The sequence below is a fragment of the Caretta caretta genome, chromosome 20 (genome assembly GCF_965140235.1).
Source record: "Caretta caretta isolate rCarCar2 chromosome 20, rCarCar1.hap1, whole genome shotgun sequence".
Classification (NCBI taxonomy): Eukaryota; Metazoa; Chordata; order Testudines; family Cheloniidae; genus Caretta; species Caretta caretta.
The window spans coordinates 9,147,269-9,163,955 of record NC_134225.1 but is presented as its reverse complement, the minus strand read 5'-3'; the positions used below and the strand labels follow the sequence as shown (position 1 = coordinate 9,163,955).

Sequence of the window (16,687 nt, the reverse complement as noted above, 5' to 3'; positions counted from 1 at the left end):
ACTCTGGCTGTCAGCCCCCCTGCTCTAACCACTAGACCACCCTCCCCTCCCCGAGCTGGGGATAGAACCCAGGAGTCCTGACTCCCAGCTCCCCCTGCTCTAACCACTAGACCCCTCTTCCCTCCCAGAGCTGGGGATAGAACCCAGGAGTCCTGACTCCCAGCTCCCCCTGCTCTAACCACTAGACCCCTCTTCCCTCCCAGAGCTGGGGATAGAACCCAGGAGTCCTGACTCCCAGCTCCCCCTGCTCTAACCACTAGACCCCTCTTCCCTCCCAGAGCTGGGGATAGCTGTGGGGGTACCAACAGCATTGCTAGAGCAGGTGTGGCTGGGACAGCAGGGTCCAGTGGGGGCAGGGCAGGGCCCAGGCTATACTTCAGCTGACAGCTCCACCCAAAGCTGCCCAATGGCCCCCAACTCCCCCCCATCTTTCGAGGGCACTGGAGACCCAGATCCCTGAGCAAGGGCAGCTCCGCTAAGGGCAGACCCCTCCCAGCCCAGCCTGGCAGGGACCAGTGGGGGTCAGTCCTGCCCAGGGTGCCCTCACCCCGATGAGCTGCCGCCACCTCGCAGGAGACATTGGGAATGTCACAGTAGCGGCCGGTCCAGCCCCCTGGACAGTCACAGGTCAGGGCCGTGCCCGTCTGCACGCAGCGGCCCCCGTTCTGGCAGGGCGAGCGCCTGCACCAGTCCACCAGGTTCTGCAAGGAAAGGGGAGTTAGGGGACAATGTACTCTTGGGGGACGCAACCTGGGGAACCAATATAGCCTTGGCTGGGCTCCGGCAATGCCAGGTCCCTGCGCCCCACCACACTGAGGTGTTGGATTCCCCCCCGCCCCTGAGGCCAGGCCCCTGGCACCTGCCTCCCACCCCCCACCGCACTTGGGTTTGGATTCCTCCCCTCCCCTGTGGCCAGGCCCCTACCCCCACCGCAGTGGGATGTTGGATTCTCCCCCCTCCCTGAGGCCAGGCTCCCCCCAGAATGCCAGGCCTCATGTTCACCCTCCCCAGACACTGGGACTTTGTGTCCTTGCCCCTGTCTGCCGAGCCACCATCTATCCCCGGGGCAGGGCTCACCTGGCACTGGGCACCGGTGTAGCCCTGGGGGCAGGTGCAGCGGTAGGACTCCACGCCATCCAGGCAGGTGCCCCCGTTCAGGCAGGGCTGGGACTGGCACTCATCGATCTCGTGCTGGCAGTGGGTGCCCGTGAAGCCGGCACGGCAGCGGCAGGTGTAGGAGTTCACCCCGTCCAGGCAGGTGCCGCCATTGAAGCAGGAACTGCAGGGCCACAGGCATAGTTAGCTCGATGCCCCGTTCACCACCCATCAGTACAACCCCTGCCCCCCCAGCACCCCTTCGTCCCCCGCCCCCCCCAGCACCGGCCCTATGCCCCCACAACCACCCCCACCCCACCGCCCTGCCCTGGCACCACTCTCTCAAGAGATGAAGCAGATAGGGGTCCTCTGGGGACAGGGAGATGAGGACTGGGGAGGCTCCCCGATGGGGGCCTGGGGCTCACCTGTCGGTGTACTCCTGCACGTTGGGCTCGCAGTGCAGGCCAGCCCAGCCCGGGGGATGGGGGGATCCCCAGGCGGGGGGCTCACCTGTCGGTGCACTCCTGCACGTTGGGCTCGCAGTGCAGGCCGGCCCAGCCCGGGGGATGGGGGGGATCCCCAGGCGGGGGGCTCACCTGTCGGTGCACTCCTGCACGTTGGGCTCGCAGTGCAGGCCGGCCCAGCCCGGGGGATGGGGGGGATCACCAGGCGGGGGGCTCACCTGTCGGTGCACTCCTGCACGTTGGGCTCGCAGTGCAGGCCGGCCCAGCCCGGGGGATGGGGGGGATCCCCAGGCGGGGGGCTCACCTGTCGGTGCACTCCTGCACATTGTGCTCGCAGTGCAGGCCGGCCCAGCCCGGGGGATGGGGGGGATCCCCAGGCGGGGGGCTCACCTGTCGGTGCACTCCTGCACGTTGTGCTCGCAGTGCAGGCCGGCCCAGCCCGGGAGATGGGGGGGATCCCCAGGCGGGGGGCTCACCTGTCGGTGCACTCCTGCACGTTGTGCTCGCAGTGCAGGCCGGTCCAGCCCGGGGCACAGGTGCAGGTGAAGCTGTTGACGTAGTCAGTGCAGGCAGCACCGTTGCGGCAGGGGCTGCTCAGGCACTCGTTGGTCTCGCTGGCACAGCGTGGGCCCGTGAAGCCTGGCAGGCAGGTGCACAAGAAGGAGCTGATGCCGTCCTGGCACGATCCACCATTGAGGCAGGGGTCTGCGGGCAGGTAAGTGGCAGGGTCACCAGGGGGTGTGTGTGTAGGGCTGGCGGGGGAGGCCTGCAGCAGGGTCAGAAGGGGCCAGAGGAGCTCAGCCACTCCATGGCCTCCCCTTCTCCCCCCCGCCCCAGGCAATCAGGGCAGGCACCCCCAGGGAGAGATTCACCCTCACATCCCGGTCCTTCCCAGAGCCCTTCCCCCACTCACTCAGCCAGTCCCCTCTGGGGAGGGAGCTGTGGCTGTTCCCCAGCCCCACAGCCCTGCTGCCCAGCTGCTCGGGTGGGAGGGGAAGGAGAACCCAGCGTGAGCAGGCTGGGCAGGCCCAGAGGCAGCCCTCGGGAAGAGCTTGTCCAGGACAGCTTCAGCTCAGCCCAGGGGAATGGCAGGATGATGGGACAGCCAGGACTCGGTGGGAAACCTCCAATTAACAGCACCTCCTGACAGCACCCCAGTAGCACGCTGGGGTACTGGGTAAGCAGGGAACGTGAGGGGAGAGCACCCCCTGCTGAGCGCCCTCCACCCACAGGGCTGGGGTCCTGCACTGTGCCCTGGCTGGGCTGTGGGGTGGCTGAGCCAAGCGAGCTGGGGTGCACTACCCCAACGAGCGCGCGTGAACCCGGACTCACTGGGGGCACAGTCGTCAATGTCCGTCTCACAGTTGGTGCCTGTGTACCCTGGCCGGCAGGCGCAGCTGTACCCGCCATGCAGGTTGGTGCAGGTGCCCCGGTTCCGGCAGGGGGTCCGGTCACACTCGTTCACATCCACGTGGCACCTCTGACCTGGCGGGGAGGGAAAGGGCACAGGTCAGAGCAGGCAGGGCAGGGAGGCCATGGGGGAGGAGTGGGCGGAGGGACGGTACCTTGCCAGCCTGGGGGACAGCTGCAAGTGAAGCCCTCGTAGTCGGGCGTGTGGTCGCAGACCCCCCCGTTCTCACAGGGGTTAGGAGAGCAGGGTGTCAGCACGTTCTCACAGTTGCGGCCTGCAGGCAGAAGGGGGCGATGGTGAGAGCAGCTCCGACTCTCGGGCCCAGAGTCCACATGAGGCTCCTGCCCTGGCCACAGGCCTTGCCCAACAAAGGAACTTCCCTGCCATGAGTCCCAGAACCACAGGGACCCCCCCCACACACACACATACCTCCCAGAACCACACACACCCCAGAACCACCAGGACCCCACCACACCCCAGCAAACCCCCCAGAACCACGGGGACCCCCCCAGTTCCAGCACACCTCCCAGAACCACAGGCACCCCCACACACACCCTCGCTCCACCTGGGCTGGCGCCTCCCTCAACTACAGGAACTCCCCACCCCCGAGAACCACAGGGACCCCCCACCCCTCCAGGCTCCCAGAAACAGGCCCTCTCCACTTAGCCTGGGTGCCCTCTTCTCCCCACAGTGGGCACAGCCCCACCTGTGTAGGGCAGGTCACAGAGGCAGGAGTAGCTGGCGATGGCGTCGATGCAGGTGCCCTTGTTCAGGCAGGGGCTGGAGACGCAGTCATTGATGTTTGTTTGGCAGTAGGTCCCTGGGAGAGAGACAGAGGGTCAGTGGGGGGTGGGTGGGGAGGGGGATAGGCGGGGAAGGGTGGATGCGGGAACATGTACCCTGGAAGCCCTCCTTGCACTTGCAGCGGTAGCCGTTGACGTAGTCGGTGCAGGTGCCCCCAGACTGGCAGGGGTTGGACTCGCACTCGTTCTTGTTCAGGTCGCAGTTGGTGCCGGCCCAGCCCGGCTCGCACTCGCACTTGTACCTGCGGGGGAGGGGGCGTCACTGCAGGCCCTGCCCCAAGGGGACGTCCCCCTGTGCCCCCAGGGCTCTCTGGGGAACTGGCACCACACAGCAAGCACTGGGATGGGGCCGCTGGGTCCAGGGGCTCCCTCTGGCAAGGCGGACAAGTGCAGCACTATGGCAGGGGGCAGATGCAGGCAGGGCGGGGCGGGGGCAGGGCAGGTTGTGGCAGGGCAGGGGCAGGGGCAGGAGCAGGGCGGGTGGATGCAGGCAGGGTAGGGCGGGGCGGGGCAGGGCGGGCAGATGCAGGCAGGTGGGGTGGGGGCAGGGTGGGCGGATGCGGGCGGATGCAGGCAGGGCAGGGGGCGGAGGACGCAGGCAGGGCAGGGTGGGGGTAGGGCAGGGCAGGTCACGGTGGGGGCAGGGTGGGCGGATGCAGGCTGGGTGGGGTGGGGCGTGGTGTGGCGTGGCGGATAAAGGGCAGGGCGGGGCAGGGCAGGGGGTGGCAGACGCAGGCAGGGTGGGGTGGGGGTAGGGCAGGTCCGGGCAGGACAGGGGGTGGCGGACGCAGGCATGGCGGGGGGAGGGGGGGTAGGGCAGGTCCGGGCAGGACAGGGGGTGGCGGATGCAGGCATGGCGGGGGGTGGGGGGGTAGGGTAAGGCAGGGCAGGGCAGGACAGGGGGTGGCGGACACAGGCAGGGCGGGGGGTGGGGGGTAGGGCAGGGCAGGGCAGGACAGGGGGTGGCGGACACAGGCATGGTGGGGTGTGGGGGGGGTAGGGCAGGTCGGGGCAGGACAGGGGGTGGCGGACGCAGGCATAGCGGGGGGTGGGGGGGTAGGGCAGGTCCGGGCAGGACAGGGGGTGGCGGACACAGGCAGGGCGGGGTGTGGGGGGGGTAGGGCAGGTCGGGGCAGGACAGGGGGTGGCGGACACAGGCAGGGCGGGGTGTGGGGGGGGTAGGGCAGGTCGGGGCAGGACAGGGGGTGGCGGACACAGGCAGGGCGGGGGGTGGGGGGGTAGGGCAGGTCGGGGCAGGACAGGGGCAGGGCGAGCATACGCAGGCGGGGTGGGGTAGAGACCGGACGGGCGGCCGCAGTGCTCCCTCACCCGTTGATGTCGTCGCGGCAGGCTCCATGCACACAGGGGCTGCTGCTGCACTCGTCCACCTCAGAGTAGCAGTGGGGGTCGTGGAAGCCCTCGGGGCAGAGGCAGGTGAAGCCGTTCTCGCCGTCCATGCAGGTGCCGCCATTCTGGCAGGGGCTGGACGCGCACTCGTCGATCTCCACGTTGCACAGGGGCCCTGTGAGGCACGCCCACTTGGCATGGGCACCCCGTATGGCTCGGCCCAGGACACTCCCTGGCCTAGCCCCCACACACCCCCAGAGCCAGGGCCCCACCCCACGAAGCCAGGGTGATGGGGCCCAGCTCCCACCCCCCCATCCACCCCCACAGAGCTAGGGCCCCACCACCCCAGAGTTAGGCCCCACCCCTAACAGCTCCCCAGAGCCAGGCCCCCCCATCCCCATCCTCTGAGATTCAGGGTCACAGGACCCCACCCCACCCACACCCCAGAGCCACGGCTCCCTGGAGCTGGGCCCCGTCCCTGCCTCACCTGTGAAGCCAGGCTTGCAGATGCAGTCATAGCGGTTGATGCCGTCGCGGCAGACGCCGTAGTCGCAAGGGTTGCTGGCGCAGTCGTCGAAGTTCACCTCGCAATTCACACCTGGAGAGAGGGGCTGCCTTACATCCGCGCCAGCCAGCCACAGCACGCGGGAACCTCACCCCCATGGCGTGGCCAGCGCAGGGCATGTGGGCTGGGAGGGCAGGAATAGCGGATAGGGAGCTGAGGGGATAGTGTATTCCTGGGGACAGCACGTGCCCTAGGGCTAGGTGGGTGGGAGTGAGGAGAGACAGGGGGCAGCGGATGTGCCCTGGGACTGGGGGTGGGTGGCATGGTGTGTTCTGAGGCGAGGGTTGTCCATGTCCTAGGGTTGGGGGGATGGGAAGCCAGGGGACCCAGGGGAGGGAGGGGCCATGGACCGGGAGGGGGCTTGAGGGGGGCAGCATAGGCACATGGCGGAAAGAGTGCCCCTGGGGTGGGGAGGGAAGGGGCCGTGGACCCTGGGGATGCAGAGGAGGAGCACTGGGCACCCCTGAGGGTGGAGCGGGGCAGTGCCAGGGCATGTGGGGATGGGGCGGGGCGGCAGACCCGGCCAGCGCGACGCAGGCCCCCAGCCCTGCCCCCACCTGAGGTGCCAGGAAGGCAGTTGCACTGGTACTTGTTGATGCGGTCGATGCATTTGCCCCCATGCTGGCAGGGACTGCTGTGGCACTCATTGAGCTGGTTCTCGCAGCGGTAGCCGGTGTAGCCGGCAGCACAGGAGCAGGTGAAGCTGGCAATGCCGTCCAGGCAGGTGCCGTGGTGGCAGGGGTCGGGAGAGCAGTCATCAATGTTCTTCTCGCACAGCGTGCCCTCGAAGCCTGGGGGAGGGAGCAGGGGGTAGGGGGGCTTGGCTCTGACCCTCCTTGCGGGGCAGTGCCAGGTTTGAGTGACGCTGGGGTGGCCCGATTGCCCCACAGCCACATGGCATGTGGGTAGCGCCACCCCGCCTGTTAGGGAGGGGATGCCCAGGTGGGACAGACTCCAGCAGCTCCATTCTTGTCCCGTCTCCAGATGCCGGAGGGCTCTGGAGGGGGACAGCCCAGCCTCATGGAATGTGACCCCAGCCATGGTTCCCCAGTGCAGGCAACCGGCCCCACACGTTGCCAGACCTGGCCCTCCATCCTCCATGCTGTGAGGGGAGGGGGCTCCAATGGGGTAAGGGGAGCCCCCCATAGAGTGTGGCTAGCAGGTGGGTTCCAGCCTTGGCACCATCTCCCCCTCCCTGGGCACCACGAATGCCTCTGTTTAATACAGACGTACCCCTGACCCCCTTATGGTTGGGGGTGCAGCTGCAGTGTCTTCCCCAGACTGCTGGGTGGGGGCCCTAGCCACGCCTGGGAATGGGGGTGGAATGGAGCACCGCTGCCCCTTGCTGATGGGAGGAAGTATTGTGGCCCCTGTGGGACAAGCCGCCCAGCCCGTGCTGAGGCCACAGAGCACCCAGGCCTCAGCGGCAGCCCTCACTCACCCTCAGTACAGCGGCACTCATAGGCGTTGGGCCGGTCCACGCACTTGGCACCGTTCTGGCAGGGCGTGCTGGCGCACTCGTCAATGTCAATTTGGCACATGGAACCGGAGAAGCCTGGGCACAGAAAGGCAGGGGGCTCAAATGTGTGCCAGGGCCCTGCACTGCCTCCCCATGGAGTCCACAGTCCCCACTGAGATTGCTGGGACCGCCCCAGGGGCGGCACAACCTGGGGGGCGTTCCCTCAGCCGTGCTCTCAGACGCAGCCCTGGGACAGATGCTGGGGGCCGAGCGAGGGCGGGTCAGCCAGGCACATCTGGGGGTGAGTGCGGGGCAGCCCATTCTGTATCTGGGGGGCAGTGTGGAGGTGAGGGGCAGCCCCATATCGAGGAGCTACGAGGATGCCCTGTTGCTTGCAGTTCTGGGGTGGGGTGCAGCTTGGAGCAACTTCAGGCAAAGGCTCCAGGTCAGGGTTGGGCAACAGCAAGGGGCCAAGTGGACAAAGGGGCTCGGGGGCGGTGGGAGGGGGGGATGCCATGGAAGTAAGGGGGACAGGGATATGCTGTGGTCCGGGAGTAGGCCACAGTGGTGCAGGGAGCTGAGCTCCGAGTTGGGGGTACAGGCCCCGAGGATGGTGCAGGGTGCAGGGCCTGGGATAGGAGAGGAGCTATGGGGAGGGGTGCAGAGTCTGGGGGTGGGGCAGGAGAGGAGCTCTGGGATGGGACGCAGGGTCCAGGGGAGGGAGAAGAGAGGGACTCAGGGGCAGGGTGCAGGCTCTGGGGGTGGGGAGGGGAGCAGGGCTCCAGGATGGGGCACCGGGTCCAAGGGTGGGAGGGATAAGAGCTCCAGGACGGGGCACAGGCTCTGGGGGTGGGACTGGGTGCGAGCTTGGTGGATCTGCGAGCGAGCTGGATGGGGACATCCTGTCCCAGAGGCGGGTGCTCTGCAGGCCCATGGCACAGGCTCCCCACTGGGCCCGGCAATGGGGCAGGCCAGCTCCCCTCCCGTCCCCCTCGCCAGCGTCTGCCCCATATGTAAATTGGGTTCAGGGGGCTGTGTGCCAGCTGGGAAGCAGCCCTAGGAGAACAAAGGTGCCATTGTCCCCAGTCAACAGGGACAGCCCCAGCCTGGCTGTCCATCAGCCCTGCAAGAGGTGGCTTCCGGGGTGAAAGGAGCAGTGCAGGTATGGGGTGGAGAAGTGGGGGGAGGGGGTATTATGGTTCCCCAGTCAGAGCCCCCTCCCCTCCGCCCCACAGGCCCCCTGCTGCTGAGCCCGGCCTGCCCAGCCTGGGGCACTTCCAGGAGCCCGGCCCAGGGCACTTCCATGAGCGCAGCCAGGCCGCGCTGGGAGCTCTGTGCCTGCCCCCAGCCCGTGGCCCCGGGACCCAGCCAGGCCGCGCTGGGAGCTCTGTGCCTGCCCCCAGCCCCTGGCCCCGGGACCCAGCCAGGCCGCGCTGGGAGCTCTGTACCTGCCCCCAGCCCATGGCCCCGGGACCCAGCCAGGCCGCGCTGGGAGCTCTGTACCTGCCCCCAGCCCATGGCCCCGGGACCCAGCCAGGCCGCGCTGGGAGCTCTGTGCCTGCCCCCAGCCCATGGCCCCGGGACCCAGCCAGGCCGCGCTGGGAGCTCTGTGCCTGCCCCCAGCCCATGGCCCCGGGACCCAGCCAGGCCGCGCTGGGAGCTCTGTGCCTGCCCCCAGCCCATGGCCCCGGGACCCAGCCAGGCCGCGCTGGGAGCTCTGTGCCTGCCCCCAGCCCGTGGCCCCGGGACCCAGCCAGGCCGCGCTGGGAGCTCTGTGCCTGCCCCCAGCCCATGGCCCCAGGAGGAGCCAGACTCACCGGAGGGGCAGGTGCAGGTGAAGCCGTTGACCCCGTCCCGGCAGACCCCGCCGTTGACGCAGGGGTTGCTGTCACACTCGTCAACATTGATCTCACAGAACGTGCCGCTGAACCCTGCAGGGGGAACCCAGAGGCAGTGTTAGAGACGGGGCAGAGGCGGAAGACCTCCCTGGGGCAGGGGCAAGGCTGCATGCAGGGGCCATGTGGGGCAGGCAGCAGCATGTGGCGGGGGAGGTGGCAGGCTATGTGGAGGGAGCGCAGTGCCATGGGGCAGGGGAGGAAAGGAGGTGGCAGGCTCTGTGGGGGCAGGGCAGCACCATATGGCAGGGGAAGTGGCAGGCTGTGGGGCCGGGGTAGTGCCATGGGTAGGTGGCAGGCTATGTGGAGGGAGGGCAGTGCCATGGGCAGGGGAGGCGAGGAAGTGGCAGGCTATGTGGAGGGAGGGCAGTGCCATGGAGCAGGGGAGGTGGGGTTGTGGCAGACTCTGGGAGGGCAAGGCACTGCCAGGGGAAGCAGCAGACTGTGTGGGGTTAGGGCTGCGCCATGGGGCAGAGAGGCTGTGGGGGGGGTCTGGAGTAAGCCCATTACCAGAGGGGGTCCCATCACTAAGGCAGTGGGATCCCCCTACACAGGTGGGCAGACACTCTGCTCGAGGCTACAGCAGTGCGGACTCTTGTCCCCTGTGGGGTGTGACAGGAGACGGCAGTGTTGGGGGGCAATGCATTTCTGGCGGGGGGACGGGGGGGGGAAGAGGATCTGGGGCCGCAGAAAACACAGATGGTATTTCATGCAGAGGTGAAACCCTCACCCAGAGCCCAGGCCAGTCAGTGGCAGAGCTGGAAAGAGAGAATTCCAGAGTCCTGGCTCCCAGGCCCCCTGCTCTACCCACTAGGCCCCACACCCCTCCCAGAGCTGGGGACAGAACCCAGGAGTCCTGACTCCCAATCCCCGCCCAGAGCTAGGAGAGCACCGATCCCTGCTCTATGCTCTGAGCTGAGCTCTGTGTGTGGCCCCCGGAGCGGCCAGGCGGTGGGCATGTGGAGTCTGTGGGTTGGTTTCGTGCCCATTCCCTGGTCCCCACATCCCTGGCGCAGGCATTGGGGCAGAGGCTCCTTCGCCCTCCTGCACCACAAGGGGCCTATGCGGCTCCCGTCCCATCAGGATGACCAGGCACCAGCATGGAGCAGCAGAGCACCAGGGTGCTGGACTGGGGAAGAGGGCCCGGTGCCCTGGCGAGGGCAGTGACGGCACTGCCCCTCCCCCCAGCTCCAGCCTCACAAAGGGCTGAAAATAACGAGGGGAAGATTCCTCCCCACAGGGGGTAGCAGGGAGACAAAAAGGAGCAGTCCAGCCCCGCGCAGGCCTCCCCCAGCCCCATTAGTATTCCAGGCACAGCCCTGCGCTCCCACCGTCTGGCTGCCGGCTATGCACCCCCTGCCCCTCTGGCACCTCAGGGTGAGGAGCCGACTCCACAGCCAGCCTTCCAGTGCTTAACTTGTGCCAGGGCTTGCCAGGGCTGAGCCCCAGCACCTCTGGGCTTGCCACATGTGTTATGCTTGAGCCCTGGCACCTCTTTCATTCCAAATTAAGCACTGCAGCCTTCCCTGCCAGGCCCAGCCCCCGGGATCCCGCCATCCAGCTGCCAGGGGAGGGGCCCTCGCCCCAGTCGCCTGGGCTTCCCAACAGCTCCCAAGCCCTGGGAGCCGAGCCAAGCCAGGATTCCCTGCTATGGACAGGAGAGGAATGCAGGCCAGGCCAGGCCAGGCTCGGCTCTGCCCACGGGGAGCCCCGTCACAGAGGGGCACCCAACGCCCATCCAGCCCTGGCCTCTCAGCTGGGGCTGCCAGCAAGGACGCTGGCTAGAGCCAGCTGGGATACAGGGTGGGGGACCCAGGTTCCCGCCCCGCTGGGCATTGGGCTGAGTCCCAACAAACTCACTGTGAGGTGTTGTTAGAAGGTGACGCCTTGCAGCTGCCCGGGGCGGGAAATCACATCTCTCATTCCCAGATACTCAGGCCAGCCAGCCCCTGAATCGACAGCACAATGCTCACCTCCCCGAGCTGGGGAGAGAACCCCACAATGCTGGGGAGGGGGAATGCTCCCCGAGCTGGGGAGGGGGAATGCTGGGGGTGCGGGGCACTCACCCGCCATGCAGATGCAGGTGAACTCCCCAATGCGGTCAAGGCAGGTGGCATCGTTCTGGCAGGGCATGGACAGGCACTCGTTGATGTCAGTCTCGCAGCGGGGACCCGTATAGCCACGCCCGCACTGACACTGGAAGGAGCCCTGCGTGTTCACACAGCGGCCAAAGTGCTCGCACGGGTTGGCGCCTGCAGGGATGTGGCCAAGTCAGAGACAGGGTGGGGGCCAGACCCCCCCAACCCCTGCCTCACCCCGATCCCAGCCAGGCCTCCCCCACTCCAACCCCATCACTGAGCAAAGGGCCGGCCGGCCAGCCGCCCCTCTCCCAAATCCTGGCCCAACCTCCCCCACCCCGACCCCATCACTGAGCAAAGGGCCCCGCCTCACCAATAGAGCACTCATCCACATCCTGGTCACAGGCCCCCCCAGTGAAGCCTGGGGGGCAGGTGCAGATGGCCCGGCCATTCACAGGGTTGGTGTCGCAGATGGCATCCTCATGACAGGGGTTGCTGACGCAGGCGTCGTCCAGGTGGCACAGGAGACCTGGCAGAGGGAGGGAATGAGGGGGTGTAGGCAGCCGCGAGGCAACCACCCTGCGGAAGCCCAGCTAGCCTGGCCCTCAGGGAGCAGAGTGCCAGTCCCATCCTGGAAGGCTAAGGAATGCACCCCATCCCTCCTCCCCACCCACACACAACAAACCTCCCCACCCAGCCGGCCCTGGCCTCCCGCACAGACACCCACCAACCCCCTAAGCCGGCCCCAGTCCCCCCCACCTGCACAAACACCCACCAACCCCCCCATAGCTGGTCCCAGTCACCCCCACACACACCAACTCCCTCCCCCCCAGACAGATCCAGTCCCCTCACACAGACCCACCAAGCCCCTCCCCCGCAGCCAGCCCCAGTCCTCCCCACCCACAGAGCCACCCAGCCAGCCCTGGTCCCCCCCTCCCTCCACACCTGCAGACACACACCAACCCCCCATCCAGCCGGCCCCGGCCCCCCCACCCCATAGACCCACCAACTCCCCCAGACAACCCCAGTCACACACCCCGACCTGCACACCCCAACTCCCACCCCCAGTCCCCCACACCCACACAGATCCACCAACACCCTCCCCCCATAGCTGGCCCCAGTACCTCCCACCCACATAGACACCCACCAACCCCCACCCAACCGTCCCCAGTCCTCCCACACCCACACACTCCCCAGCTGGCTCCAGTTCCCCCCGACCCACACCCACCAACCCCCAGCAGCTCCCCCCGCACTCCCACACTATTCCCCTGCCCCAGCTCCCTACCCCTCACAGCCCTCCTCTCAACTCCTTCCACTCAGCCAGCCTGTCACCCTCACCTCAGGTCTCCCTCCCACCTGCTTCCACTCCTTCTGCCCCCGTCTCCCTGCCCCCTTCCACTCAACCACCCCCTGCCCCTTCAGGTCCTTCCTAGCCCTTCCCATCCCCTTGGCCAACCCCTAAGCCCCATCCCCTCAGCCCACCACAGACTGTCGGGGGAGGGGTTAAGCATGGGGAGAAGAATCCCAAATCCCACGGTGAGGGATGCTAGGAGATCTGAGATTGGGCTGAGCCAGGCCGGACCCCCCCACCACCACCTCACCTGTCTTGCCCATGGGGCAGGCGCAGTAGAAGGAGGCCACGCGGTCGTGGCAGGTGGCCCCGTTGAAGCAGACGGCCGTGGCACAGTCGTCAATGTTTTCACTGCAGCTCTCGCCCGTCCAGCCGTTGACGCACACGCAGGTGTGCCCGCCGTTGGTGTTGAAGCAGGTGCCCCCATTGTGGCAGGCATTGGGCTGCAGCTGGCACTCATCTACGTCCTCTGTGCAGAACTGGCCTGGGGGAGAAGGGGGCTGAGCCTGGGCAGGTTAGAGCTAGCACCCCTAGAGGGGAAAGGGCCCGTGTCCCGTTCCCCACCACCTCAGCCAATCAGTCCCCTGTCCTGGGGCTGGATCAGAGCCAGCGCCCCGTAAAGGGGAAAGGCCGTGTCCCATTCCCCACCCTCTGAGCCAGCCAGACTCCTGCCCTGAGACTGGATCAGAGCCGGTGCCCCCTAGAAGGGAACGCCCTGTGCCACATTCCTCCTGGGGTCCTATGGCAGCCCTGGGCTGCTGGACACACAGTCCGTGCCCACAGGGTTAGATGTTAGCTCTAAGGCTCAGGACCCATAGAGCTGACTGCACTACTGGGGGTGGCCAGCGAGGGGTTAACTCCTGCCGCTGGGCAGGGCGCTAGGTGGTACCTGTCCACTCGGGCGGGCACTGGCAGTTGTAGGTGTTGACCCCGTCCACACAGGTGCCCCCGTTCAGACACTTGTGGCCTGGGCAATCATCAATGTTGATCTCACAGTTTTGCCCTTCAAAACCTGGAGAAAGAGAGCACCACCCAGTCAGAGAGGGCGCGTACACCCGCTCCCCAGACCTGAGCGTCTCCACCCACTCCCCGGCCCTGGCCCCAAGCGTCTCCACCCGCTCCCTGGCCCAAGCGTCTCTCTCCTGCTCCCTGGCCCCGGCCCCCTCCACCATCTCCCCGGCCCTGGCCCCAAGCCCCCGGCCCTGAGCATCTCCACCTGCACCCCGGCCCTGGCCACAGAACGTCTCCCACCTGCTCCCTGGCCCCAGCCCCCTCCACCTGCTCCCCAGCCCTGGCCCCGAGCCCCCGGCCCTGAGCGTCTCCACCTGCACCCCGGCCCTGGCCACAGAACGTCTCCCACCTGCTCCCTGGCCCCGGCCCCCTCCACCTGCTCCCCAGTCCAGAGCGTCTCCACCCAGGCCCCAAGAGGCACGGAGCTCGAATCCACCCCCCAGCCCCATCCGAGAGGCAGCCGGCCAAACAGAGTCTGGCTAAACCTGAAACAGAGACCAGGCAACTGACTCCCAACCCCCCCACCCCTCGCCCTGCTCAGTGTTGGGAATAGAACTCAGGAGTCCTGGATCCAGCCCCCTGCCCCTTGCTGCAACCCAGCAGACCCCTGGAACAAATGCAGGTCCCAGCAGGGCTGAGTGAGGCAGGCCAGTTTTCCCCTTTGCCCACACGGGGGCTCACAGCAACAGAAGCAGGAGCTTCTGCGAAGGGTCAGGGAGCAGGACGAGGGGTACCCCCAGGGCAATGGTGGATTCAGCAGCTTGGCCAGGAAGGGTGAGAAAAGCCCCAGGGCCACAGCAGAGCCGCCTCAAGCATGGCAGGGCCAGATTCTGCGGGAGGCCCTCTCCACAGGCCCCAGCAGGGTTTGCTGCAGGGGGCAACGGATGGGCTGCCTGCCCCTCTGGCTCCACGCAGCTCTGCTCGGCCCAAGGCCACGCTGCAGCAGGAACACCCCCCCACGTACACACAGCGCCCCCGAGCCTGCTCTCCCCCACGTACACAGCTCCCTGAACCCTGCTCTCTCACACACACACACAGAGCTCCCTGAGCCCGCTCTCCCCCCCACGCACACAGAGCAGCCCCGAGCCCGCTATACCCCGCTCCACGCACACACAGCATCCGAGCTCTCTGCCCCTTGACACACACAGCGCCCAAGAGCTGGCTCCTCCAACGCGCACACAGCACCCCCGAGCCCACTGTCCCCCCACAGACACACTCGAGCCTGCTGCCCCCCCCAACCCCCGCCCCCCACGCACACACAGCATCCGAGCTCTCTGCCCCTTGACACACACAGCGCCCAAGAGCTGGCTCCTCCAACGCGCACACAGCACCCCCGAGCCCACTGTCCCCCCACAGACACACTCGAGCCTGCTGCCCCCCCCAACCCCCGCCCCCCACGCACACACAGCATCCGAGCTCTCTGCCCCTTGACACACACAGCGCCCAAGAGCTGGCTCCTCCAACGCGCACACAGCACCCCCGAGCCCACTGTCCCCCCACAGACACACCCGAGCCTGCTGCCCCCCCCAACCCCCGCCCCCCACGCACACACAGCATCCGAGCTCTCTGCCCCCTGGCACACACAGCGCCCCCGAGCCCGCTCCCATGCCACGCACACACAGCGACTGAGCCTGCTGCCCCCACCCCCCCCCCACACACAGTGCCCCCAAAGCTCACTGCCCCACCCCCCACCACCTCCGAGCCTGCTCCCCCGCTACACACACATACACAGCACCCCTGAGCCTGCTCCCCCCCCACACACAGCACCTCCGAGCCTGCTGCCCCCCCAGCACACACTGCACCGCTGAGCTCTCTGTCCCCTCGGCGCTGTGCCCCCGAGCCTGCTCCCCCCCCATGCACACACAGCTCCCCAAACCCTGCTCACACACACACACACAGCGCCCCCAAAACTCGCTGCTCCCCCACACAGCGCCCCTGAGCCTGCACCCCCCCACACAGTGCCCCTGAGCTCTCAGCCCCCTGGCACACACAGCAGACCCAGAGCCAGCTCCTGCCATATGCACACAGCGTCCCCGAGCCCGCTCTCCCCCCCACGCACACACAGCGCCCCCGAGCCTGCTCCTCCCCACATGCACACACAGCTCCCCAAACCCTGCTCACACGCACACACAGCGCCCCCAAAACTCGCTGCTCCCCATAGTGCCCCTGAGCCTGCTCCCCCCACACATACAGCTCCCCGAGCCCGCTCCACCACACACGCACACACAGCACCCGAGCCCGCTGTCCCCCCCCACGCACACACAGCACCCGAGCTCTCTTCCCCCAGCACACACAGGGCCCCCGAGCCCACTCCCCCCCCCACACAGCGCCCCAGAGCCCACTCCCCCCCACACACAACACCCCTGAGCTCTCTGCCCCCTGGCACATACAGCACCCCCGAGCCCGCTCCCCCCCACACGCACACACAGCTCCTCGAACCCTGCTCACACGCACCCACAGCACCCCCAAAACTCGCTGCTCCCCCACACAGCGTCCCCAAGCCCACTCCCCCGCCCCACACAAACACGGTGCCCACAAGCCCGCTGTCCCCCGCACACACGCACACAGCGCCCCCGAACCCGCTGTCCCCCACACACGCACACACAGTGCCCCCGAACCCGCTGTCCCCCACACACGCACACACAGCGCCCCCGAACCCGCTGTCCCCCACACACGCACACACAGCGCCCCCGAACCCGCTGTCCCCCACACACGCACACACAGACCACAGGGCCTGGCCCCCACACACACACAGGGTCCCCCAGACCGTACCCCTCCTTCCCTGTGTTCCCAGTGCCAAGCCAACTGGCAGAGGGTGCAGGATTTGGCAGGAGCAGAGCTGCAGCTTAGATGAGAATGAGCCATTCTTTGGGGGCAGGGGGCTGAAGGGACTAACAGGGGACTAACAGGGGAGAAAGAAACGGTTGGCTTGAGCTGGGGAGGGGGCCAAAGGGGGCTCTGGGGAGCAGGGGAGGGGAGGGGATGGCCCAGGGTTGGGAGCCCCCCAAGCTCCGGCCCTGCTGCTCTCCCGGACGCTCCCTGGGATTGTTTCCTTCCTGGCCAGGGTCCAGGTTCTCCCAGCGCCATTTACAGCTTCCGATGAGCTTCCTGCAGCGCTGCCTGGAGCCGCTAGCCCCATGGGCACACGCGCCAGGGCAGGGGAAGAGACACACTCCTAACAACGCCTGCCCCCAGCGCTAAGGGAGGG

General features: G+C 67.5%; 1 protein-coding gene across 1 annotated transcript in view; it reads right to left on the bottom strand.

Annotated features, from left to right (window-relative positions):
- The window catches only part of NOTCH3 (notch receptor 3), a 44,291-nt gene that overhangs the window by 11,391 nt on the left and 16,213 nt on the right, over positions 1 to 16,687 (bottom strand). The window contains exons 5-20 of the mRNA XM_048834209.2: positions 13,358 to 13,480; positions 12,719 to 12,952; positions 11,491 to 11,646; positions 11,106 to 11,291; positions 8,962 to 9,075; positions 7,127 to 7,240; positions 6,243 to 6,476; positions 5,608 to 5,718; positions 5,103 to 5,295; positions 3,870 to 4,015; positions 3,677 to 3,790; positions 3,125 to 3,244; positions 2,892 to 3,044; positions 2,036 to 2,264; positions 1,078 to 1,279; positions 548 to 701 (exon numbers count right to left, since the gene is read on the bottom strand). Of these exons, the coding sequence (XP_048690166.2) occupies positions 548 to 701; positions 1,078 to 1,279; positions 2,036 to 2,264; positions 2,892 to 3,044; positions 3,125 to 3,244; positions 3,677 to 3,790; positions 3,870 to 4,015; positions 5,103 to 5,295; positions 5,608 to 5,718; positions 6,243 to 6,476; positions 7,127 to 7,240; positions 8,962 to 9,075; positions 11,106 to 11,291; positions 11,491 to 11,646; positions 12,719 to 12,952; positions 13,358 to 13,480 (2,583 nt within the window). The remainder of the gene's footprint in view (positions 1 to 547; positions 702 to 1,077; positions 1,280 to 2,035; positions 2,265 to 2,891; positions 3,045 to 3,124; positions 3,245 to 3,676; positions 3,791 to 3,869; positions 4,016 to 5,102; positions 5,296 to 5,607; positions 5,719 to 6,242; positions 6,477 to 7,126; positions 7,241 to 8,961; positions 9,076 to 11,105; positions 11,292 to 11,490; positions 11,647 to 12,718; positions 12,953 to 13,357; positions 13,481 to 16,687) is intronic.